The sequence below is a fragment of the Gadus macrocephalus genome, chromosome 6 (assembly GCF_031168955.1).
Source record: "Gadus macrocephalus chromosome 6, ASM3116895v1".
Lineage (NCBI taxonomy): Eukaryota > Metazoa > Chordata > Actinopteri > Gadiformes > Gadidae > Gadus > Gadus macrocephalus.
In genome coordinates this window covers 22,253,741-22,277,905 of record NC_082387.1, presented here as the reverse complement: position 1 = coordinate 22,277,905, position 24,165 = coordinate 22,253,741, and the positions used below count along the sequence as shown (strand labels likewise).

At 45.2% G+C, this 24,165-nt stretch overlaps 4 protein-coding genes across 5 annotated transcripts; 3 read left to right on the top strand and 1 right to left on the bottom strand.

Moving 5' to 3' along the window:
* Window positions 1-5,452: 5,452 nt before the first annotated feature.
* On the top strand, window positions 5,453-7,060 carry LOC132460061 (cytochrome c oxidase subunit 6A, mitochondrial). The gene is made up of 3 exons (XM_060055074.1): window positions 5,453-5,680; window positions 6,263-6,405; window positions 6,753-7,060. The coding sequence occupies exons 1-3, from the start codon at window positions 5,575-5,577 to the stop codon at window positions 6,840-6,842; spliced, it is 339 nt and encodes a 112-aa protein (XP_059911057.1). The 5' UTR covers window positions 5,453-5,574; the 3' UTR covers window positions 6,843-7,060.
* Window positions 7,061-7,325: 265 nt separating this feature from the next.
* On the top strand, window positions 7,326-13,792 carry hps4 (HPS4 biogenesis of lysosomal organelles complex 3 subunit 2). Its single transcript, XM_060055072.1, has 12 exons — window positions 7,326-7,684; window positions 7,866-7,956; window positions 8,120-8,263; window positions 8,355-8,462; window positions 8,638-8,754; window positions 9,110-9,204; window positions 9,290-9,362; window positions 9,692-9,816; window positions 10,354-10,984; window positions 11,811-11,937; window positions 12,370-12,481; window positions 12,995-13,792. The coding sequence occupies exons 1-12, from the start codon at window positions 7,656-7,658 to the stop codon at window positions 13,164-13,166; spliced, it is 1,824 nt and encodes a 607-aa protein (XP_059911055.1). The 5' UTR covers window positions 7,326-7,655; the 3' UTR covers window positions 13,167-13,792.
* Window positions 13,793-13,953: 161 nt separating this feature from the next.
* On the top strand, window positions 13,954-16,136 carry si:ch211-170d8.2 (uncharacterized protein LOC571755 homolog). The gene is made up of 3 exons (XM_060055073.1): window positions 13,954-14,841; window positions 14,993-15,137; window positions 15,392-16,136. Exons 1-3 carry the CDS (start codon window positions 14,427-14,429, stop codon window positions 15,747-15,749), a joined length of 918 nt encoding a protein of 305 aa, XP_059911056.1. The 5' UTR covers window positions 13,954-14,426; the 3' UTR covers window positions 15,750-16,136.
* A 1,068-nt stretch (window positions 16,137-17,204) lies between these two features.
* mlec (malectin) lies at window positions 17,205-23,788 on the bottom strand. Of its 2 annotated transcripts, none has more exons than XM_060055070.1 (6): window positions 23,562-23,788; window positions 22,900-23,120; window positions 22,126-22,304; window positions 21,583-21,759; window positions 20,675-20,732; window positions 17,205-20,548 (listed from the first exon to the last, which is right to left on the bottom strand). In XM_060055070.1, exons 2-6 carry the CDS (start codon window positions 23,105-23,107, stop codon window positions 20,295-20,297), a joined length of 876 nt encoding a protein of 291 aa, XP_059911053.1. In that variant the 5' UTR covers window positions 23,108-23,120; window positions 23,562-23,788; the 3' UTR covers window positions 17,205-20,294. The 2 variants fall into 2 exon arrangements, with proteins under 2 accessions (XP_059911053.1, XP_059911052.1); XM_060055069.1 differs by having other exon boundaries at window positions 23,556-23,787.
* Between the last annotated feature and the right edge of the window lie 377 nt (window positions 23,789-24,165).

Below are 24,165 nucleotides of genomic sequence, written 5' to 3'. Positions count from 1 at the left end.
ACAACGGTCGCTCAACACGACATCCGAACAGAGGCAGGTGTCACGGTACGCGTACCCCCGTACCGGGTTCCAGAGGCCTGTCGGGTCGCCATACGGGAGGAGGTCAAGAAAATGCTCCAGCTCCGGGTGATCGAGGAATCACACAGCGCCTGGTCCAGCCCAATCGTCCTTGTCCCGAAGGCAGGTGGATCATTTCGATTCTGCAACGACTTTAGGAGGCTGAACGAGGTCTCGGAGTTCGACGCGTACCCAATGCCCCGGGTCGACGAACTCATCGAGCGGCTCGGGGCCGCTCGATACCTCACCACCCTCGACCTTACCAAGGGATATTGGCAGGTCCCCCTCAGCAAGACCGCCCGGGAGAAAACGGCGTTCGCAACCCCCGGGGGACTATACCAGTACACGGTGCTCCCCTTCGGGGTACATGGAGCTCCGGCCACCTTCCAGCGCATGATGGACCGTCTCCTGCGATCACACCAGGCCTACGCCGCCGCGTACATTGATGACATCATCATCCATAGCGCCAGCTGGGATATCCACCTGAGAGACCTAAGAGCGGTCCTGGGGGAGCTGAGGAGGGCGAGTCTCACCGCCAACCCTGCCAAGTGCCGTCTGGGCTTAGAGGAGGCCTCATACCTGGGCTACAGAGTCGGACGCGGGAACATCCGACCCCAGGAGGCCAAGGTGAAGACCATCCTGGACTGGCCCCGCCCCACCTCCAAGAAGCAGGTCAAGTCCTTCCTCGGTCTGGTAGGCTACTATCAAAGGTTGATTCCCAGTTTCGCCACCCTGGAAGGCCCCTACCTGACCTGACCCGGAAGGCCCTGCCGGACCGCGTTACCTGGTCGGAGGCAGCAGAAGGAGCATTCAGTCTCCTCAAACGGGCCCTCTACTCCGAGCCAATCCTACTAGCGCCTGATTTTACTCTGCCCCTTATAGTCCACTCTGACGCCTCAGAGGTGGGCCTCGGAGCGGTCCTCTCGCAGGTCCAGGACGCGGAGGAGCACCCAGTGACATACATTAGCAGGAAACTCCTCCCGAACGAAAGGAACTACTCCACCGTGGAGAAGGAGGCCCTGGCCATCAAGTGGGGCGTAGACAAGCTGCGGTACTACCTCCTTGGCCCGGGACTTCACCCTGGTGACGCACCATGCCCCGCTCAAGTGAATGGCCACCGCCAAGGATACCAACGGCAGGGTGACAAGGTGGTTCCTGGCCCTACAGGACTACCGTTTCAAAGTGGACCACCGACCAGGGCGGGAGCACGCCAATGCCGATGCCCTGTCCCGTCGGGACACATGCCTCTGGGCAGTCAGAGGCGCCCCGGGGCTACATCTAAGGGGGAAGGAGTGTGGCAACCCGGCCCCGACAGGGCGGCCCTGGAAGCCCAGAGGGCAGGTAATACGAGCTGTCTACCACCCTTTTCCCCCCAGAGGGCGCCAAGGGTCGCATTGGCACGGCCCCACTCAACGCCAACAGGAGACACCTGTGTACCAGGCCAATCAGACCCAGGTGAGGGCTATATAAGAGAAGCTGAGACGTAGTCTAAAGGCAGGAGGTATGTGACCCATGTAGGAGCCGAGAGCGGACTGAGATTCCCTACCTGGACGGATCTTGGCCCCAGGACCCGGTCTAGAGAAGACCACAGGACTACACGGAAGGACCTCCTCACCTGGATACCGGGACAGCGCGTGAGATACGACCACAGCGTCCCCAGTGGCTCACGGAGCCCAGACTCCTTTTAGTTATAGTTTGCATTGACGGGTGATTCCCCTTTTTTCTGTTTTTTGGACTTAATAAACGTGACTTGTTGGCAGTTTGAGCATCAGAGACTCTTGTTCATTGATCAGAGGCGGGCTGATAGAACCGGGTTACCACAATATGTAAGTGTTAGTTTACAGAAGTGTAAGGCACGACTATAGGCCTGGTTGGGACCCGGCGATACAGATATGCGCAGGGTAAACAGTAAACAATACAATTACACCTTGAAATCAGGAACTAACATGATTGTCATGAACAATATACTTCCATGGAAGTGTAATGGGGTAACACTTACAAAAGCTGTGGTTTAATGTGAGTCATGCTAGGAAAGGGAAGTTACATCTTCTCGAACGTTGAACATAACTAATATTCTTGCTTTCAGCATTCATCTCTTTTAGCTCTGTGGAAATCAAACATTTTCAATGATGCAATGATTAATAATTAACTATTAAGACCAAAATCCCAGAGATTCCCAGAATAGCAGGGAGCAAAGATGCAACACCTGTATTGAATCACAAGAAAAGCTTTGTGGACAGCTCCATTGGGTCTATTCTTAGACAAGCAACCTCAGCATATCTAGTTTGCATTTCGATATCGGACATTGATACAAATGGAAAGTTCCTGTTCCACAAACTCCAACTATCACATTTTGTTCCCTTCCCCATAACCTCAATCCAGTTATGGGTTTTGTTTATTAATATTCATCAGCTGACTTTAATTGTCCAATGTTTGCAGCGCATAGTGCCAGATTGATGTTTTCTTTGTTGGGATGAACAACATTCCCAGTTCAGTTTCTTAGTTCCATGTCCCTTAAATAAACCAGACAAACAATATAAAAACATTATTTATAAGATACACATTTAACTGAATGGTTACCATTTGGATCTGTTGGACAGGTCATAGTGCGTGGGCAGGGTTATCGGGTCACAGTATTGCTCCAGGAAAGAGTTAAGAGGTAGCTTCGCTAGTCAACTAATAAGCACCGCCTCTTGCCGATATTTGTGAATATAAACGATGTTACAGTCGTTTATATTCAGTCGTGAGTCCCACTCACATCAATCTGACCTGAACCGTCGAAGAGCAAGCTTGAACATTGATCTGCAAAATGAGTCCCTCATTCTTCCTGCTGGCCTTGTGTCTCCCAGGCTGTAAGTCATTATCAATTGATAAAATACAAAGTACATTTGTGATAATCCAGTACATTTCTGATTGACTCTCCATTGGTTTTTACGGCTGTGCATAGTTCTGGCCGTGCCCAGTTACAAAGCCCTGTGGCAGTTCAGGAACATGATTGTCTGCCTCCAGCCCGACAGCTGGCCTGTGCTGGACTACGCTGACTACGGCTGCTGGTGTGGGAAGGGGGGCTCCGGCACACCTGTTGACGAGCTGGACAGGTAGCCTACTGAAGGGAACCAAGGCCGGTGGTGGTGGTGGAATGTTAAAAAAATAGGTCAAGTCAATAATCGTGAGTCCAGTATACTGGTTTAGATTTTTCATGGTACATTTGCTCCAAAAGGGAATAGGGTTTGCAACTAAGGGAAGCTAATTATTAAACAAAACTACCAGGTGTCTGTCAACTGGAAAGTAATTGTGCCGGTGGTTGGACAAGACCCTGATGACCCTTTTCTATAGGTCCTTTGTTGAGTCAGTTGTCACCTTCTCCTTAATCTGCTGGTATGGGTCTATCACCGTAAAACAAGAAAACTCCCTTTCCAAGTTAATTAAGGTGAGCAGCCGTATCACAGGTTCTAATCAGAAAGGCCTGGAGGAACTGTATCAGAAGCAGATGCTGAAAAGGGTTGAATCTATCCTGTCAAATAGTTCTCATCCCCTACAGGCTGAATTTCAGATGTTGCCATCCGGATCACGCTTTAAACTCCCACGACTCAAAAAAAACTATTTTGTTCCCGCAGCCACCCTACTTTTAAATTCCATAAAGAACCATAGATAACCCCCCCCCCCCCCAACTCACACTTTTTGATATGCTGAGCCTCTGCCTTTCTATATATATATATAATATATATTTATATATACATATTATGTGTATTATTATTTTTTTACATATTTATTGACTTCTATTTATTGATTGTATAGTGTTTTTTATTGTGTGTGATTGTGTGTGACTTGGATTTGTATACTATCTACTGCACAACAAATTGCCCCATTGGGGGACATTAATGTATTTTGAACTTGAACTTGGTCTGCAGGAAGGAGCTAATTTGAAGTGTTTCCACTAGATGCTGTCAGGTTCATGACCTGTGCTACGACGATGCAATGCAGAACGATGCCTGCTGGCCCATCCTGGACAACCCCTACACAGAGATGTACAGCTACGACTGTGACTCCCACAACAAGAACGTCACCTGCCGCCGTGAGTCTCTCCCGTTATGACCATTCAACATGTGATCAACAACATGATGTTGATCACAGTAACTTAATGTTATAATTACTAAATATAGGGTCTTTTTTACTGAGATATCCTTTGCAATATTTTTCTTTTTATTCGCACAGGTAAAAATGATCCGTGTGAGATGTTCATCTGTGAGTGTGACCGATTGGCAGCCATGTGCTTCGCTCGATCAAAGTACAACCCAGAAAACGCTGAACTCCCAAGTGACCGCTGCCAGTGAGCTAGCCCACACTGGATCAATACGTCTCCTCAATTAAATGAATAAAGAAAACCTCCACATCATTTATTTGGTTATTGTTTTCTCTCCTTTAATATAATAAATATACGTCTAGCATTGTGTATATTCATTTGATTTGAGTCCATACTCTGGACCCTGAGGGTTCCAGACAGTGCAGTGCAGGCACGGCACCAGGATTCCAGTTGTGGATGGGCCAAACCAATTGTGGTGGTCCTTAAAGTGTAATTCCGGCGAAACTTGAACCCGGGGTCTTTGTTTTGGCATGAAAACCCATCAAATAAGCCCTCCAGATACCTTTTTCTTTGAAAATCGAGGATTAAAGTTTGCCCGGTGCAATGTTTGGCATGTCCTTTGAAGGGGGTCACCGGCCCTCCGCTGCGCGTCGGGGCCGGACAACGCCCCTTAACAGTGGTATAATGAGCACATACCACAGCCTGGCGTGATCTATTGCTTAAATGTAATATGGCATATGTGATAGTAAGCTTTGGCAATCTGTATATTTATAAACTATTAAACTGACAAGCCAAGGAAGTTTAATCCACGGATATTCAATTAATAATTGTATCTTTCCTTCATCGGCATTAAAATATCTTTGGGTCACTTTCTGTTCCCTGAACAAAGCAGCACTAAAAGTCGAACCATTTCAATGCAAATATTGAGTATACCTTTATGGTCGTCAGGTATTATTGAATCACAAAAAATAAAAACCAATATAACCCAGTAAAAATCACAGCATTTGTGTGATATCTGATGTGTAACCAATAGGACCACATTGATGTTTTAATAAGCCTTTTTTTTATATACAAATGTTAATGTGACTTAATTCGTTTGTATCCGAGGCTATAGTGGGACGATGTGAGATTCCAAATTATTCAAGCACAAGAAACACCAAATATAAATCTTTAATAATTGTAACATCTTAAAATAAAGTGTTCTTGATAGGGGCCTATTTTTTTTTTAATGTACGAGCAGGTTAGTCCCATTTATTAATATTTTTTACAGAAAAACTATAAATAGTTGACGCCAGAGCCGTTTCTCTCTTGTATAAATAGCTCTGGCTGACGCTAGAGGGCGGGGTCTGTAATAGCGAGAGTTTAACGATCTCTCACGTGACCCAGAGGTTCTAGCATCACCTTCCGCTTCACACATCGGTCAAGAAACGAAGATGGCTGCTTTGGGAAAGCTCTCTCAAGCTCTGCTAAGGTCCTCTTTTGGCCAAACGAGGCGTCAGCTCTCGGCTGCAGCTTCCGCTGGACATGCCGAAAACGCATGTGAGTTTGGAGTTTTGTTCAGAATACAAGTTGCGTTGGTTTAAATATCCTTAGAATTACACCAATTCCTTTGAATAATGACCTTGCTGAGGTTGCTAGCACTAGCAGGCTAATATCCTTGGGAGAGTGCAGCTCAGTCAGAGGAGTTTCACTCTGCTATAGAAGTAGAAGGAAGCTTTAACTGATATTGACCCTGGTCCACATTCTATGCTATATTCAAAGCAACTTTAGTCAATAGGAATAAAATATTAATAATTGACAGTTAAAATTATACTTGCATTTGCCCTAAACATTTATGATTGCATCTTGTTAAAGTATCGAGTATGTATTGGATCTGGTTTTCAATGTTTTTTTTAACACTGCTGCCTATGACCAACATTCAGCACAATAGTCACACCACAGGCCCTAAACCCTGTAACTCCATTGGTTACTTTCTACTAATAGTTGTGACATAAACCCATGTATAAAGCTCAATCGTCTAGTTGTGTCCTTATCCGGTATTCCCTGAATTCAACTCCAATTCTTTTGTTTTTGCCTGATTTATTAAGTCCAAAATTAGTAATGGTCGGTTTCCCCCACTAGCCCGGACATGGAAGATCCTGAGCTTCGTGGTGGCCCTGCCAGGTGTTGCCGTGTGCATGTTGAACATGTATCTGAAGATGCAGGAGCATCACCACGAGCAGCCTGAGTTCATCCCTTACAGCCACCTGCGCATCCGCACAAAGGTCTTCACCGCATACACTTCATACCGTTTACACACCTTGTAGTCCGTCTACAATACATACACTTATATCGTTTACACACCTTGTAGTCCAACAAGGTGTCTAACCCTTGACAAATTTAGAATATGACAATATCACTGACTTGGGTGCTACTGAGCAGACTAATAAGTAGGGGAGGTGGACGAGTCTAAATTAACTTATTCGGAACTCGGAGCATCATAATGTTGGCCACGCAAGAACCTGTGTGCTCGGTGCATCAATGTACAAACCAATATCTAGATTCGGAAGTATTTGCCTTCAGTGTAACTATTGAATTCTATTGTAAAGTGTTTCCGTTCCATTGCTCCTAGCGTTTTCCCTGGGGAGATGGCAACCACTCCCTCTTCCACAACGACCACTTGAACGCCCTCCCTGGTGGCTATGAGGGACACGACGAGTGACCACCTCCTCCCACACCCCCTCCATCCTACTGGGACCAGCTTCCCTCATTGTCTCCAATGGACCGTCCTCCCAATGCAGTCGACTTGATCATTCACATCTTGTTTACTTCTGTGCTTCTACTCCTGTAAGGCACTCCAAACTGTTCCAATGTCCTGTACCAGAAATCAAATTGTCTGCTCAAATGTATCTTAACGAAAATAAACTATTAAATTCTCTGTTTTCTTCCTATTATTTCATGTAATTTGCCAAAAATTTTGTGTTAAATATATTGTGGACACAATTTTGAATGTATGGAAGGTTATGTGTTATGTATTTACATTATAATCACACATTTTGGTGAAAAGGTTGGTACTTTTAGTAAATATTGCCAAAGACCATGACTATAAAGTATTAACAAAGTAAGAAATGCCATTTTCCCCGGGGTGATGCTCGCTTTATTGCTACAGAGGTTGCTCGATCATAGCGCGTAGAACGGTAATTTAATTTTTGTCCCATTTGCTTGCCGTACTTTCACATGACCACTGCTTGTGACTACTTGCATTCTTGTAGCTTTCGCCCTGAAAACTTGCTCCAGTCTCACGTTGGATTACCAAAGAAGAATAGGATAACAAATGCATTTATTACATATATAACTTAGCCGTACTGAGTTGATTGGCATGTATTCGTGGATATAAGTGTTACTTTGCCCATGTTTCATGGTTGTAGGGGTAATCGTGATGCGTTAATAGTCATTTGACTCATCGTTTCAATGGTAAACTGAGTGGCAGTAAAGTTAGGGGAAAACATTGTTCCTAAAAGCTTTTTCCTCCGTGATGGCTGAACTGATGGCCAACTCAGGAAGGTGCGCTATTTATTTGACTCGTCTTTGCTAAACGTAGACAAAAGTTTTGTATTTGGCTTCCGTCTTACTTTTTCCTAAATCCACAATGTGCCTGTTTCCTATTCTATTCTATGATTTGAAATGTGTAGGCTATTGAGTGCTTTTAATTAATTCATAATTTGGTCCCTATTACTTTTTACAGGTGCACTTATTTTTTCCTCTACGATGGAACCAAGGTCCAAGGAGAGGGAGACCCTACGAGAGAAGGCATCTGCTACTTCTACCCAGAGCAGGTCTGACAAAAGCATGGAAATACCACCAGGACTATTCCTTTATAGTGTTAATCAGAAACTCAGTTAAATGCATTGTAGTCTTTTAGTGTGCAGACCTGCTTCCTGTTGGATCAGTGTTCTGAATACGGTTTTAACGATACCGGTGCGTCTCTTTCTCTTATAGACTCCCGTGGACCAGCAAGAGCTGCTGTGCGGCCAGCTGGCCGGGGTGGGCCGCTGTGTGTCCGAGCTCTCCTTCTCGCCCGTCCGGGTGCTCCGGCTGCGCCACAGCAAGTTTGCCATTAAAATGGAAGATGACTTTTTTTGGGTGAGCGTAATGGCCTCTAATGTGAATTGTTGCATCCCCCTCTGGATAGTGGACATTATCCCTTTTGTTTTAATTCCTTTTCGTCATGTAGGCTTTCGGTTGCCCAATGGACTTCCCCACAGTGAGTATGTGTGACCGTCTGGACCAGCTGATCAAACTGTTTTGTTTCTACAACGGCCCCGTCCGCCAAAGCTACCAGGTAACAACCTCAACTGTATACAATCAATTAAAAAGTACAATATCAACTAGCGCAAAGTGCTTGTTGATATTCAACTTCTTAATTGCAAAAAAACACTACAGAATTGTCCTTGTTCCCTGTGGGGTAGCCTACCTTTTGAAGTCCTACCCAAGACAGTGCGACTCTCTTCCTGCAGACGAACAGCAGGGAGACGCTGGCTCTGTGCTGGTCCCGGTACCTCTTCTACCTACAAGCCGGAGCCACGGAGCTGCATCACATCTTCAGCTGCTTGCGGACCATCGACTCAACCCACGTACGTGGCTCTCATAAGCAATGGGATTAGGCTACTAGTAAATCTCTGTTCAAGATCATTATATTTCATCAGGTATTTTCACTGTTAAGTTTACTACTCACTTTCAGATAAAACGAAATGTCAACTAATACGCTATACTTAATTCCTTTATCAGATTTCACCTATAATTGAATCCTAAGTAAACCAACCAAAAATGTTTCTGCTATTAACGTGGGATCTAGTTGTTAGGGTTTGACACCCAGCAAAATGGTCCTGGGTTCGATCCCCATGTCCACAGGCCCGAAGGCCTAACCTTTCCGGCCCCTTGAATAATGTATCCACCAAGTCACCAGTTAATAATGCTGCTTGTTCTCAGATTGACCCTCTTCTGCTACTGAAAGCTGCCCTCATACTGCAAGCTTGCCAACGCTGCCCTCTAGTGTTAGCAGGCTGTATTTTATTCCGTGGAAGGTGAGCAGGAATTTTTCCCGTTCAACATAACCTGTATTTCCGAGAGCTTGGTTGGAAAGAGTAACTAACGTTCCCGTATCCGCAGGGTGGTGAGCACTCAGATGCCTCCATGTCTTACAGTGAGGGTGATGGCCCACGAGACTCAAACCTACAATAAGGTGTGTGTAAGATTACTTACTTGGGAGACACTGGTGTCTTTCGTCCTAAGTGGACAACACAACAGTATTGGACACAATATTATCGATTTGCTCAATATTATTTGATCAAAATCTCATTATTTTATTAACTTTTTATTTTTATTTATGTAGTACATCTTTTACATCTGAAATTGAACATTTCATTTCTGAATTATTTTGCGCTGCTCATTTGCTCATTGTTGTATAACGCTTTAATTTCTTTGCAAAATAATCCAGTCCCCTGATTTGGCCTCAAATCGCATCCTATGTTTTTTTTAATTAACAAAAAAAACTTTTTCTTATGGTACCAGGATGAGAGACTAAACGGGGTGAGTTCCAGTTTTCCTCTCTCCAGGGCTGTGACTTCCACTACCGTGCATCTAACCCTGTCGGAACTTCAAGACCTGCGCTCCACTACTGTGGACAGAGAATCCAGGTAGACCGCCTATTTCCCTTTCTGATGCTCTTTTGTTAAAATGAAGAGGGAAGCTGAATAACTAAAAAATCATTACAACAGAGAGAGGGCTTTTGTGGTTTAGTTTAATATAAAAGTACGCCCATATCCAAACTAGAAGAGGGCCATTCAATTCTTTCCTAGAATGGGATGCATGATGTTGTTTAAAGTCCGGACATGAATGGTTACCATTACAGCCTACTGGGATATTGAGTTGAGTTTATTTGATTGTGTTACCCTGTTGGGCCTTGCTACTCAGTTCATGAAGTGGAACACACAATGAAGATGATCACACAATGGGCTTAGAAATAGCCTGGAAGGCTTCTTTAAATTAAAACTATTAGTATTATTTAACAGTTAAAGCAACCTTTTAAAGTAAGACTTTCTTGAAATTGTGGTAAATTGTCTAGTTCAAAGATGCCCACAGGTCGAAAGTGAACATTGGGGTTCGAACCCAGACCCTTTCTGGTTCCACTGGCCCCCTGACCCTCCTGTGTTTCACCCTCCCCTCCTCTTTAGACCTCACTCCACTCCCAGCCAGGGCAGCCGGCCACGGAGGACCCGTCTGTCCAGAACGTTATCAGACACGCCGTCGACGGAGTCAAACCCCGACCTGGAGCCGGAGCTCCCCGGCAAGCCCATGAGGCTGGACGCCCCCCTCTCCCCGGGGCTGAGCCGGGGGGCCGAGCAGAGGGACGCTGCGCCGAGCCACGACCCCCCGCTGTCCCCAGCCTCGCCCCGGTTCCCGGAGATCTCTCCTCTCACAAACCAAAAGGGGCCTCGGAGAGGGGGCCAGGAAGAGGCGGATGAGGAAGACGGCCCGCTGGAAAAGTCGCGCTACTACAGCTTTCACAGCCCGGACGGAAACCCCAGCCAGACGGAATTCTTCCAGGGAGAGGCCCCGCCGCCCACCGACGCCTCCCCTCTCGGGAACCCCCCGCCGGCAGGCCGCCGGGCCCCGGAGCGGGAGGGGTCTCCAGAAGGCAGGGCAGCATCCGGAGGCAGCGGGGGCGACATTCTTCCCGGAGCAGGGGTCAAGGACAGAGCGGTGGTCCCCATGACGCTGTACCAGCACAGGGTGAAGGGCCTTTTACTGGCCCTACTGGTGGAGCCCCACCTCCAGAGAGACACGGAGGCCATGGAGGAAGTGGTGAGTAGTGGATGGGACTTTGGTGAATGGGACTTAAAGGCACCCAGTGCAACTTTCGAGGCTTAAAAATAAACATTCAATTTCTAGTCTTTTTTACACGTAGTAAGTTTCAATAACTCCATACCATTACATACCGACATTTAAGCAGCAAAGATGAGACGTCGTTGTGTGGTGAGAACTGATACAAAATCGATAACAACAACAATGCCGCCATTTTCTTTATTTTTTGTAACCTACAATAAATAAAGCAGGCTTCCAGTCAATGGAAAAATGGCTTCTCCCCACCGGCGATTGTTGTTGTTTACGATTTTCTATCAGTTCTCACCACACAACGACGTCTCATCTTTGCTCCTTGAATGTCGATATGTAATGGTATGGAGTTATTGAAACTTACTACGTGTAAAAAAGACTAGAAATTGAATGTTTATTTTTCATTGAATGTTTACATAAAGTTGCACTGGGTGCCTTTAAGTAGCGTCGGTTTTGCGGAACAGTGTTTGCGGCAGCATTTACACAGTGCCACACTAGGTTATCGCCAGCATATTGATTAGATGAAAAGGATCTGCTGTTAACTATAAGAAACAAGTGTTATCTCTCATGTTGTTGCTTTTAAAGTGCAGATTATGGCCCATTTGTAGCTTAGCTTAATTAATAGATTTACAAACTTAGTTAACGAGTTAACCCAAACCCCAAACAGTGAGTTAAGGACTCCTCATCTCAGAGATAGAGTATAAAGTAGCAGTTGTTCAGCATTATCATGCTAATGTTGCTATTTATCAGCTAGTAAGCCCCGCCCCTTTTCTTTCTGTGTTTTTTCTGCATCCAGTATCACAGCAGCCTGGCGTCCCTAAACGGACTGGAGGCCCACCTGAGGACGGTGGCCCCAGGGCCCCCCGGACTTCAGGGGCCCTACACCTTTGCTCATTATGACTGCGTTCAGAACACCCTGACAAGTGAGTGCTTGTTTTTTAAAAGTCATGATCGTTTGTGTACAACCCTCAATTTGTGAGACCCAATAACCTTCTTTGACTTTCAGTTTCCCCAGTACTGTACTGGTATTATTATTTATTACATTTGAACCAGGAATGGGGTTTTCACTCCTTTCCTAGTTAAAGGGAGTTTCTCCCCTTCCTAGTTAAGTGTTTTTCACTCCTTAACTAGTTAAGGGGTTTTCACTCCTTTCCTTGTTGAATGGGTTTTCAATCCCTTCCTTGTTAAAGGGGTTTTGAGATGAAACGTAAAACCCTGTAGTTCATTTGTAGATTTCCAATTTGTGCTTCATATTGTCCAACCCTTTCTGTGTTAACGCATTGTAAAGCATGCATGTATGTGCACAGCCGCAGCCTTTCCAGTAGAGACCCCCTTGTTGTTGTGTCTCCCTGCAGCCAACGTGTCTGGTCGAGCAGGGGGAGACCAGGACCACTCCTTTGTCCGCGCCACATCGCTGCTACACACGCATTTCTGTAACAGTGACGCTCTGCAGGAGGCTATTATCAGGTCAGCAAGGCACAGCTGTGTGTGTGTGTGTGTGTGTGTGTGTGTGTGTGTGTGTGTGTGTGTGTGTGTGTGTGTGTGTGTGTGTGTGTGTGTGTGTGTGTGTGTGTGTGTGTGTGTGTGTGTGTGTGTGTGTGTGTGTTGGGAGTGGGGGGGGTTGTGAAATATTGAACACTTTGTTGTGTCCCTTGTCAAGATGTCACAGGGCAGCCATGGGATTCAACCACGGCTTTACCCTTAATGCTCGCAGAAGTCAAACCTAATTTATTGTATATATTTATCCACCATGGCAGCATTTACCTACCATGGGGGCCATTCTGCTCACCTTAAAACCCTGAAAAAAACATATCACAAGCGTCTCATGCACATTATGCATGAGAATGTTTTCTTAACGTGTGTGTGTGTGTGTGTGTGTGTGTGTGTGTGTGTGTGTGTGTGTGTGTGTGTGTGTGTGTGTGTGTGTGTGTGTGTGTGTGTGTGTGTGTGTGTGTGTGTGTGTGTGTGTGTGTTTGTCAGGAGCGCCCGGACGGCGGTGTACGCCACCCGCAGCGTGGCCCAGGAGACCTACTTCCTGCAGCACGGCGGGGCGCTGCGCAACTCGGGGGTCCCCAACCACCAGGACACGGCCTTCACCCTGCCCAGCAAGGCCCGCCACAGGCTGCTCAAACACGGGGTCAGCCTCCTCTGACCCGGGGCGGGGGAGGGGGGCCGACCCCCACCCACCCACCCACCCCGACGCTCTGATCACAGTGTTAAGCGGGAGGTGAAAGCTGGTGCTTGAACCTCTGCAGGAGTCCCAAGGGTCTTTTGTAGCTTCCGCTAATCTCTGCTGGGAAGGATTTGACTACCTAATTCTGGATGAAAGCCTGCTTTGACATTTTGAGGACAGAGTGTGTAAAAGTTAACATTTGTCAACCAAAAGAAATCACCTTTCAGTTCAGGCTGTGTGTTGAATGTAAATCTTATACTTTTCTTTTTGTGTTTTATTGAAGCATAATAGACTAATTATGTTCCAATCTGCCTAATTAATTGAGTCTTCTATAAAATCCCAACAGTATTGCATAAATACAACGCAGTGTTTTCAATGCATTTTGCTAATTAACATGCATTTTTTTAATGACAATAACCCAGAAGAGAGTTTAAATAGTATTTATTAATGTAAATGAAGTGTTAAGCTTAAACAACCATAGGACAATGTCATTGTGTGTCGTTCATAAATAGTTTAAAGGCTTTGCGAATAGAACAGGTTTACTTTTTCGATTCACGCCTTTATTCGAAACCGAACGTCGATAAATAAATTAAATACATAAATAATCCGCTTTGTGGAGTTGCACTAGAGCTATTTTTGTAACCGCTTGTTTTTGATCCACAGGGGCCCCGTCGCCTCATTAGGCCCCGGTAGTTTGCATGTGACCGGGCCGCCGCGGCCCTCATTGTTTACCCACGTCACCTGAATGGCGGGTTGGGAGGCGAAATGTTGAAGAGTAGTTAGGGATCTGTGTGTTTTGACTTTGCACAAATTAAACAATTTAGGACAAAATGCACATATAAAATCCTAATCATGAGTTGAGGTTATTAGAATCTCCGCAACCTCACATGCGTCCAGTACAAGAGGCTTGTAGCGTAATGGCTGTCATTAGCCGAGCGGCTGAATGTGAATGGAGGAGGCGGGCCATCCCAGGCGCCTCATTATGCACGCGCATTAAGAAGACGCGGCGGGGGGTCATTATGCACGCGCATTAGGAGAGAGCAGCGGGGGATCAATGGGTGGTGAAGAACCCGAACAAAAAGAGGGGAGGGACAATGACGAGGGCCAGGATTCAAATTCTAAGTAGCAAGTGTCCCCCATTGTGGTTGGAGATATATAGGGTAGCCACAGGGGCAACCCCCAAGTCATCGCACAACCCCAACAAGTTTCCCCCTAGGAAGAGGCCCCTGAGAAGTCGCCATGGCGTGCCCCCGGACCCTACTGTGTTTCTTCACGGTGGTGACAAGCGCCAGTGGACTTATGGATCGGTTAGGTGAAACGAGGGAATATATGTCACCGTTACCACAAACCGGAGAGGAATCCTACAGGTCGAACCCGCGTTTACACATGGTGAAGAGATGGAAGAGGGAGGTGATGGATGCGCACCGGCAACCCTGCGCTGAGCTGAACGCTCCCTGGAGGGAGAGCACCGCGCAGCCCGCGGAAGGGGCCACGTTACTACGCCTCCGCGTTAGGTCGTTCGCTCAGGGAGGACCTCGGAGCGCTGTTTTCCCAGGGAAGTCGCTTTTTAATTTCGTCCGACGGGCGTATCGCTGCTGTCAGGAAGGGTTCCTGTGCAGAAACGTAAAAGGCATCCAAGGACACTTGCGCGAAGGTAAGCTAAAGTAGACCAAACCTTACGCACCATTCAACTAGAAAGTAAATGACCTATTACGTATTGTGCTTATATGTGCCAAAAACCTTGTTAAGCCCTACAGGATACATTTGAAGAATGAACACTCATTTTTTGTTTTGTCCCCCCCCAGGTGCACACGCAGAGTTCCTCCTAAGCCCAGATGTGCTATCAATGCCCATAGTGAGAGCTGAACTTCATCTGCAGATTTTCCACCAACAACACCTTTCCATTCACCCTGCGCTGCTGTTCCTGGCGAAGCGCAATCTCCCCACAAGGTAAAGGCAGAGCGTGTTTACTGTCAACACAATGGTTTCACTCATGGACTCATATCTACGTATTGACACACACACACACACACACACACACACACACACACACACACACACACACACACACACACACACACACACACACACACACACACACACACACACACACACACACACACACACACACACACCTTGAAAACTCAACACAAAGGCTATGAAAGAACACTTTCTAAACCCCCTTCTCCCTCCCAACCCCCCAGATACGAGGTGTGGCCACGGGGGGACATGGTGGAGCTCAAGGTGGACCTACTGCCTCTCTTCCAGGGGCTGGCGGACACCGCAGCAGCTGGTGGAGGAAGGGGGGGGGCCTCCAGCCTGATGAACATGCTGCGGTGGGGGGTGCGATCCAGGGGGGGTCCCCCACAAGCACCAGGCAAGCAGTCACTGCAGGACACTGACGAGGATGATGTGTGGGGGGAAGGCTTGAGCCGCAGGCCGCCACCCCCTCCTCTAGAGCTGGGCCTGGCCCTCAGCTGCAGCCATGAGGGACAGGCCGTCCCCTGTGAGCATGCAGGCCTGCGTCTCTCGCACATGCCTTTCATCGCTCTATCGTACTGAAAAGGAGCGTATGGAACACGTACAGAGCATGTGTTAAAGACTCTAGTTGGGTTTCATGGAGTGAAGTCACAGTCGAACTCTCTCTCTCTACTGGGAATACAAGTCACCGACATCCATACAATGTCGGGCAAAGTAATGCACTTCACCGATGGCAGATATATTATTTATGAATGTGTTTATGGTACTTTTATTCATGTGTAATTGGTATGTAAATAGTGTATATTTCATATAGACTAACTTTTTGATGGTCATACATAAATTTCTTGGATTTATTATGCCATTATAAAACCAGATGTCCCAGATTTAAATGTATATTTTCGTCAATTTTATGAAAGGATCAGATTGTATTACGTTACATTTGCAATAATAAATATATGTGAAAAGCTATGGAGCAGCCGTTTTTGGTTTGTTTACGAGGTTAGCTGGTGGTGGTTGCAGGGATCAACATCTGGACAAACACAAGGCAGTACTGTTGAATGCTAGAATCCTCACATCAGACCGTTCACCATTAATGATAAAAACAAGGCAGTGGAGCTCACATTTCTTACGATTGACTAAGGTTATTTGAATACAAATGTTAATCTGGTCATCTAGATTAATCCATACACAAGAAAATAACCACCGATATAAATAACAGCAGAAACAAGTTAGATAAAATAGCACATTTATTAAAAAGAGACAGCATTTATCCACATTTTCCCCACTTTGCAACATCAGTGAGTGAGAGCAGGGGTCTCGGAGGCAATGTTGAACTACTCCTGCATCTCAATGGGACTCTTGTTTTGACTCTCTTTAATACAATGAGATATACATGATGGTAGACCAGTTGAGACCGGTGTGGGACAGGTTTCATGATGGTCTTAAGGTTTTATTTCAAAACCGTCTCCAACCACTACAATATTAGGATACAATAATGTAGTTTGGACTGCTGAACATAAGATTTGATCAAAAACCGCATAAAAAAAAGTAATGGGTTCTTTATAGAATAAAAATAAGCAACACATACCAAAATCTTCCAAGTTTATTCCCCAGCAAGAATATACATGGATATTTTTGTTGGAATATGACTTATGTGACCTAGAAGGAAGTTTGTTCTTTGGTAAGGAACATCTGGAGCTAGAAGAGAGAAAACATTGTCTTCACTCTGCTCTTATTTTGAAAGAATTGAAGACACCTACATTATCCTCTGGCAGTGGCGGGTTTAAATCTGCTGCTAAAACTGCTTTCATTTAACTGTTACTCACTCCTTAAAAAATAAGTTTTATCCTTTGCAGCACTGAAGTATTTTGATTTCATTGAATAGTTATTAAAACAGGTTTACTGTGTACTGATCTTCCCTCACACTATGCACAGGGGCAGAGTGTGATAAACATCTAGGTGGAATAGAAAAAATCAACAGAAAAAAGGCTAAACTCATGTAATGTTAGGGCAACAAAGGAGGGACACAAAGCGACATGGTGGCAAAGCACAATGTATTCAATAATCAAGGCAACAAAGGAAAAAAAAACATACACAGAATGACACGTGATCTGAACATAAACGAGGCAGTGCAAAACAACACCAATAAAAAGTTAAACAAATAAAAACAAATTAAAGATCCTGAGGAAACAATTCAAAACATATAAATCTGAGCATGAATCAACATCTCTCCAGACTAGCCCCGCTTTTGATAAAATTTACATTTAAAACATACTAAATCGGAAAATTCAAATATTTTACTTTTCTTTTGAGTTTCGACCATCTGGTCATTTTTTGCACGATTTATTTCGTACCAACAATACTTCTACTTCAGCAAAAAGGCCTCATGTATGTTTTAACATGACAGAAAAACAAATAATGGAAAAGAGTAACATCATTTTTTTATTAAACAGAAAAAAAGGGTGACTACTGTTACGCTATAAAAATAATAATTTTGTACCTTATATACACAAGCAACCGTGTAGAAAGATTTGATTTATTAAACAAAGTGGTGACTTTGGTGCTGAATTAAATTAACTTCTTGCGACCTTTAAGGGAAAGAAAAAAGGTGCTCGCATTAGGTATATCTTAAAAACAAGAAAACAAAACGCCAATAACGAACCGACATGGAAAACTACTATTTTTGTGGCAGCAATAAACAGGGAGGGGGGGATTTGAGGGGAATACTTAGGACCTGGACCGTTTGTCAACGAAGAGCCAAACCAATAGGAGAACAGTCTTGGGGGTTTTGAAGACCGGAAAGGTATTACAGGCTAAGTTACAACATTCATCCTCCTTGGTGAAGAGCTTAGCACTTAATGGAAGTAATGTGATACATAAAAACCACTGTTCGCCAACGGAGCGGGAGAAAAACCTGCCTTCAGTTACGGAAGAAGAACCAAAGGGGGCCGTCGCCGTCCAGGGGCCGAGTGTGTGCAGACATGACCCACGGTGAGGGTGAGGAGGTGGCCTGCTACCAAATCTACCAGAAAGAGGCCGACACGGTAAAGGCTTTCGTCTGTTTCCAGGGTCCATTCAAGTGGACTGAGATTCTGACAGCACCCAGAAGCAACGGCGACCCGGCTCGTGCTCAGAACCCACAGAGGATCCCGAGTCACTCCACAGCTGAGCCGTCTCCCAAAGCGCACACGATACACATGCTTTCAGTGCACACCTCACAGGCAACAAAAAAAAAAGCTTAAAGCAAGAGTAATGAAAAATTAAAAATAAGTCAACCTAACGAATGCTAACGTTTTGGTTTTGAATAATTCAGTTTTTTACCCCTATACCTCACCGTTAAAACAAAACATACCCCGCAACTTATTTCAATGGGATACATTTTGATGTATAAAAAGGAAGCATGGCCCAACAGTGGATGATGTTCACCATACCTTGTTAGACGCTGTTGGGTCTATCAAAGCACATACTTATTCATTTCAGATAGCCCTGTTTCAGCTGTGGTGAAAGATGGGGCCCTGATGGCTGCTCGGGGGCCTGCGGCCTGCCAAGGGCCCTGGACTGGACACGGTAACCAGGAGCACTCAGAGCAACCCAAAATTAACGCAGGCAGAACAGCCTGCAGTCAGATTCGAACCCCGGACGTCCTGCCAGCGAGGCAACAATGCTAATCGCTGCGCCACCAGTCCCTAAATAAATAATTGTGTTCAGTTCATAGCCGTGATCAGCACCGTCATGTCCACAACTCAGATCCACTGTCCATTTCCACAACGCCAAACGAAAAGAAAGACAAAACAATTTTAAGACTACAATTACAAAAGCTTGGCAACATTGTTTTAAGACTGGCGAGCAGCTCATTTTCATTTAGATCGATTCTTCTATAAATAATAAAACAGCATACATCTAAGCATGCTCATCCTGGGATTCCACTCGCACACCTTGATCTGGTTTGGGGGGACTGAATGCTAAACAATTCCTCCATTAAATAACAGAAATGTTTCTTTGGTGAAACAAATGGAAGGCGTGTGCTTATCAGCAAAACAAGGCAGTGTCCATGTAGCACTCAGAGTTAATGCAATGTGAAGGTAAGGACAGTAATGGCAACGTAATCCATTCAAACATCAATGAAAATATGGCCAATCATCCACTGCGATTAAGGGACCTGAATAACGATTGCCCTAAAAAGAAAAGTGAATGCAACTTCTTTTTATAACTTCATAGTTTATAGCTCCATCTAAAATAATAAAAAAAATTTAGAACTGGACTCAAATTTTGTTTGTCAAGGACTGAACTGATTTTTGATGCCCAACTGTTTTATGTTTGTAAAAGCATAAATCTTGTAAAAAAGATGACAGGGACTATAGACTCCATGAATAACAACTAAGAGATGTGGGGAAGGATACTGGCCAATGTGATTGTACACAGTTATAATCAGTAGCACACTACAGAGAGCCAAAATCATTCACAAATGAAATATGAACAGCATCAAATGGCCACTGTATTCTCATGCTTACTGTTAAAACACCCAATTAGTTCTCCTTTAGAAGTTTGAGTTCAGTGAGTGTGGGTTGAAACTTATGCAGAGCAAGTGTCCAATGTTTGAGTTACTAAACCCTGCACTAGAACATAGGTCCACAACCGTAACCCATGTTTTGTACAACTCAAGAAAACATGTGGTGTTCAACTTAAGACAGATTAACTCGAGATCTTGCCACGTCTTGTGTTGGTGAAAAGGATGCAAGTAAGTTTGTTCAGGGCCAGCGCCAATGGATGTTGAACACAATCACACGATCGCCCCAGCACCTACACATTCAACAGTAAAATCCCATGGTAACCGCCTCCCCTTACAGTTCTCTTGCAAAACCAAAAAAGAAACACACCCTGGTAACTGGTTTGCACCTTCACCATATTTAAAAAACAAAACAATTGAGAACAAACACCGTCCTCCTGCCTCCATCTCCTGTATGTATGCTTTTGTAGCAGTAATGTCATCTTCAACTCATCCCATGACGTCTCTCTCTGTCCCCCTCACTCACTCCGTCCGTCTCTCTCGCTATTCCATTTATTGTCCGTTTAGACCCCTGCCCTAGCACCCTCTCCGCCACCTCTCCTCCTCTGGTTGCCAGACGCTCAGAGCCGACAGAGGCAGAACAGTGTGGGGATGAACACGCCAAACGCCACGAGGATGGGGAACATGAGGCTGCTGTTGTCGGCGGCATAGGGGTTGGGTGTCCGGGGCCCTGATTGGACGCGGTTCTTGGGCGCCGCGGAGGTGCTCTTCTTGCCGCTCTCCTCCCCTACCTCAGGGTCTTCCTCCTCTTCCTCCTCCTCCACCAACACCTCGCGTTTCTCCAAGCCCGGGTGGGGCTGGAGCTTCGGTACATCTGTGGCACGAGAAAAGATGGTGGCTTACAACCATTTTCAATGTAGGAAGAGCATTTTTTTTTTCAACAATGTGTTCGGATTATATAGCAAGGATGAGCTCCGCTGAACGCGTTATGGGGGCTCACCTTCTAGTGTTCCCTTCATGACGTAGAGAGCGCAGACTTTGGGGTTGTCGTAATAACCCTGAAAAACACGAGATAGAGACGGCGTTAGAAAAAAACATCCCTTGTAGATTCAGATTGGGCAAAACATTTCTATATCAAAAGATAAAAACATCCTCCCTTTGGACACAAGACATCCTTATCATCCCGCTTATCCTACCCTGTGTAAACTCATTTGAAAAGAAGAATACTACTCTCTAAATACCATAGTCTGTTTTGTAGGTTACCTATCAAGTGCATGATTACATTCAATGTACAACTCCATCAGATCCTCTGACTTTTCCATCCCAAAGTACATGAGTGTTTACCCAACCCATGTTCCAGTTAGCCAACCTATATCAATATCAATGATTATCTAGTTGATCATCCCTGTAATACTTAGCATAGCGCTGCAAACAGTACAAATGACCGTTTTAATGCATCATATTATCACCATGATCACAGCCGTCACCTTTCCCTGAGCGTGTGAATATTGACTGCTGGGATTACATTTGTGGACGACAAAAAAAGAAAAGTCCCTCAGAGCTTCTCGGGGGTGGGAATAACAAGAGCTGACCCTGCACATCTTCAGACACGGCAAATATTGGATATGTTCATGTTTATATCAATTTGTGATCAGCGTTATTTCAGTCATTTGAATATGGCTTTCCTCACCTGCACACATGCACTTGTAGCGAACCAAAACAGCCCACAGAAACAGGAAGTCCCAAATGAAAGTAACACTTACAACTTACTCATATCCCTCAGGGATAGGCTATTCATTAGCCGCATCAACATCTGGATGTTCACTGGACTGTGCCCACATCAAAGCCTTACAAAATACAGTGTTACGCCTATGTGCATATGCAAAGACACACAAAACAAACGCTCACCTTAACAAACTCCACGTTGAGCTTGCCATTGAAGGTGGAAACCTCTCCCTGCACGCTCAGCTTGCCCCGGCGGATGGAGAAGGGGACTATTTCGTCGTGGGCTGTACTGTGACCCACACGCTCAAAGATATCCAGATCTTTTACCACCACGTGGCCGTTGAGACGCACGTCAAACACCTGTGAATATAGATTAAAAAAGAATGAGCTCCAACACAACTCGAAAAGCAAGAGTTTGCGGCCGCGTGTACAACCAACAGCTGCTTTGAACATTCCCTGTGTGGTTGGACTTGATAGACTTGCTGCCATGCCATTAAAAGTCATACATTTGGGCTGGATGGTAAGACTACCACATAAACAACCCACACCCACCACACACACCCAAAGACTAAGAGGAGTGCCCTCTATCTTTCAGTATCCATAGGTCAGATCAACACAATTTACACAACAATCTTGTAAAAAAAAATGCACAGACAATCTACAGAGATCAAGAGGTGCTACAGGGGTTGAATAAGACGCTTTTTTTTTTTTTTATAAATAGCATACCTTTTGCTGAGACTGAGCAAAGTAGACCTCTGCATACTTCATGACTAATATGTAGTCCCCTTCTTCTCGGATGGGCACCTCGTAGCCGAAAGTGTCCTCGTTGTAGCGCTCCGTCTGATATAGAACCTGGTCCTCTGGACTCGAGCGCAGGATAGGCAGGCGCACGCCGTAATCAGAGGCTAGAGGGTGGAAAGTAAGAAGATGCACCAAAGTGGTTACAGGATTGATAGATGTTGCATTTAAACTAGGCTTTTTAAGAGTGGTTCTCTAAAAATGGCAGTTTTTTTTTCATAGATCTTGGTTGTAAAATGCATCTTTATGATGAGAAGGCAATGCTTGCTTATAAACATTAATTTAATGCACTCTAGTATTCTGACTTAAAATAATGTGTTGGCCTTTTGTCGGTTGCTCTAGCACAATCGGTAAAAATACTGTCCTGAAATGTAAATAATCCCTGTCGTTCTGTTAGTTTATATTGATGGTCATTTCTAGCCTTGCTAAGCACACAAGTCCTGAGGCAAATGGGGAAACCTGTCGTGTCTACTTCCTCACCAGCCACGCGAGAGGCGGAGCCAAAGCAGGCTATGATGACTTGTCATTGGCCTTTGATTAAATGCGGAAACCACCATGGCACAAGCTGCTTCTCGAAAAACGGCAATACATTCCTACGAGGAAGCCAGCCACTGTGCATGCATTCAACATTACGTTTTAAAATCACCCATTTGAATAAAGCACTTGTTAATACGAGCACATCGCCGGTTGTCATGCACTCACCTTTTCCGAGTTTCCCTTCCAGGGGATCCTTTTTGAAATGGATGCCGTGCATGTCTGTGTGCGCTTCCCCTCCAGCGTTCACTGCCCATATAACTCGCTCGGCGAGGCTGGGCCCCCCACCGTCAGCCCAACACCGGTACAATAGCAGCGACAGCACCGCGGTCCCCAGCCAGGCAGCCCAGGGCGCCGTGGCTCGCTGCGTGGCCATGCGGAGCTTGGTCCTAGGACGCCGGGAGAAACACAGCCTGTGTCGGTGCCCACTGGAGCTGGATGACTAGCTAGCTGGTGGTCTTTTTTTTTTTTTTTTGCAGTATGCACAGCTTCCCGGAATGAATTCCGAGTCCCAATGGAGACAGATGTCAAGCGTTTGTTGCTAGCCCCCCTGTCAGGATGACTTTACGCTGGATGTAACATGATATTGATAGCAGACATGCTAATGGAAACACTACGAGTCGCCGGCAGAAATCGTCGGCCTAAAAACAAGAAATAGTCTATAAAATAATTACTTCCACCATCAAAACATAGGTGTTAGCCCACAGTTAACCGGGTTAAAACGGACACGTAATAAGTTTGTCGTGTTGGTTCCTCCGACGGCTAACGTCACCTGTCTCACCCACTGGGCTGTGAAAGCTACACCGAAACGTCCAATGTCTTACCTTTACCTTCGTTTTCAAAACTGGAGTCAGCCTATATTTTGCAATTTGTAATCGTATCTCTTATAAAAACAGACTCGCTAGCTACCTACGGCGTATAGCCTACGATGACTCAATTTGCAGATCTTATTTGGTCGCTGGTCGTCTCACTGTAATAAACTGACGTTGACTTTCATTCAATGTGCATTCAACCATTAGCTAGCTTCTAGCTACAGCGGGGAAGGGGCAGTGCTACCTAACATGCTAGCTACTATTCCTAATAAGTGACAGCCTTTCTATCCAATCAGATATCTATATGAATTACCCATCATTGCGCGTGCAATTACCATACATAGGAAACGGGCATACTATGGTTTACCTTTTACAATTATATGAAATTTAAATATTTTACGATTTGAAATACATATTCTGGAAAACAATGTTGTATCAACGTTGAGAGACGGATCATTTAATCTTTATAAAAACCTATATTTTGATTTTGTCTCTAATATGAACTGAAAAGTGAAAGCTCCCATTCATTCTCTTTATCGTTTTTTCTGGTATCATAAGACGCAGGAGGCGGAAGAGGACAAGGCCTGCCCCCTTGGTCAGGGGCAGTGTAGTTTGGTTGAGA

What these genes read in the sequence shown, in the direction of transcription:
- LOC132460061 (XM_060055074.1), top strand. Translation starts at nt 5,575, where the DNA reads ATGGCTGCTTTGGGAAAGCTCTCTCAAGCTCTGCTAAGGTCCTCTTTT. An exon ending in TGGACATGCCGAAAACGCAT is followed by an intron (nt 5,681 to 6,262) that starts GTGAGTTTGGAG and finishes TTCCCCCACTAG; the next exon opens with CCCGGACATGGAAGATCCTG. An exon ending in ACCTGCGCATCCGCACAAAG is followed by an intron (nt 6,406 to 6,752) that starts GTCTTCACCGCA and finishes CATTGCTCCTAG; the next exon opens with CGTTTTCCCTGGGGAGATGG.
- hps4 (XM_060055072.1), top strand. Translation starts at nt 7,656, where the DNA reads ATGGCTGAACTGATGGCCAACTCAGGAAG. An exon ending in CGGAGGCCATGGAGGAAGTG is followed by an intron (nt 10,985 to 11,810) that starts GTGAGTAGTGGA and finishes TTCTGCATCCAG; the next exon opens with TATCACAGCAGCCTGGCGTC. An exon ending in CTGCAGGAGGCTATTATCAG is followed by an intron (nt 12,482 to 12,994) that starts GTCAGCAAGGCA and finishes TGTGTTTGTCAG; the next exon opens with GAGCGCCCGGACGGCGGTGT.
- si:ch211-170d8.2 (XM_060055073.1), top strand. Translation starts at nt 14,427, where the DNA reads ATGGCGTGCCCCCGGACCCTACTGTGTTTCTTCACGGTGGTGACAAGC. An exon ending in CCAAGGACACTTGCGCGAAG is followed by an intron (nt 14,842 to 14,992) that starts GTAAGCTAAAGT and finishes GTCCCCCCCCAG; the next exon opens with GTGCACACGCAGAGTTCCTC. An exon ending in AAGCGCAATCTCCCCACAAG is followed by an intron (nt 15,138 to 15,391) that starts GTAAAGGCAGAG and finishes CCAACCCCCCAG; the next exon opens with ATACGAGGTGTGGCCACGGG.
- mlec (XM_060055070.1), bottom strand. Translation starts at nt 23,107, where the DNA reads ATGGCCACGCAGCGAGCCACGGCGCCCTGGGCTGCCTGGCTGGGGACC. An exon ending in GGAAGGGAAACTCGGAAAAG is followed by an intron (nt 22,305 to 22,899) that starts GTGAGTGCATGA and finishes TCCACCCTCTAG; the next exon opens with CCTCTGATTACGGCGTGCGC. An exon ending in CATGAAGGGAACACTAGAAG is followed by an intron (nt 20,549 to 20,674) that starts GTGAGCCCCCAT and finishes CTCGTGCCACAG; the next exon opens with ATGTACCGAAGCTCCAGCCC.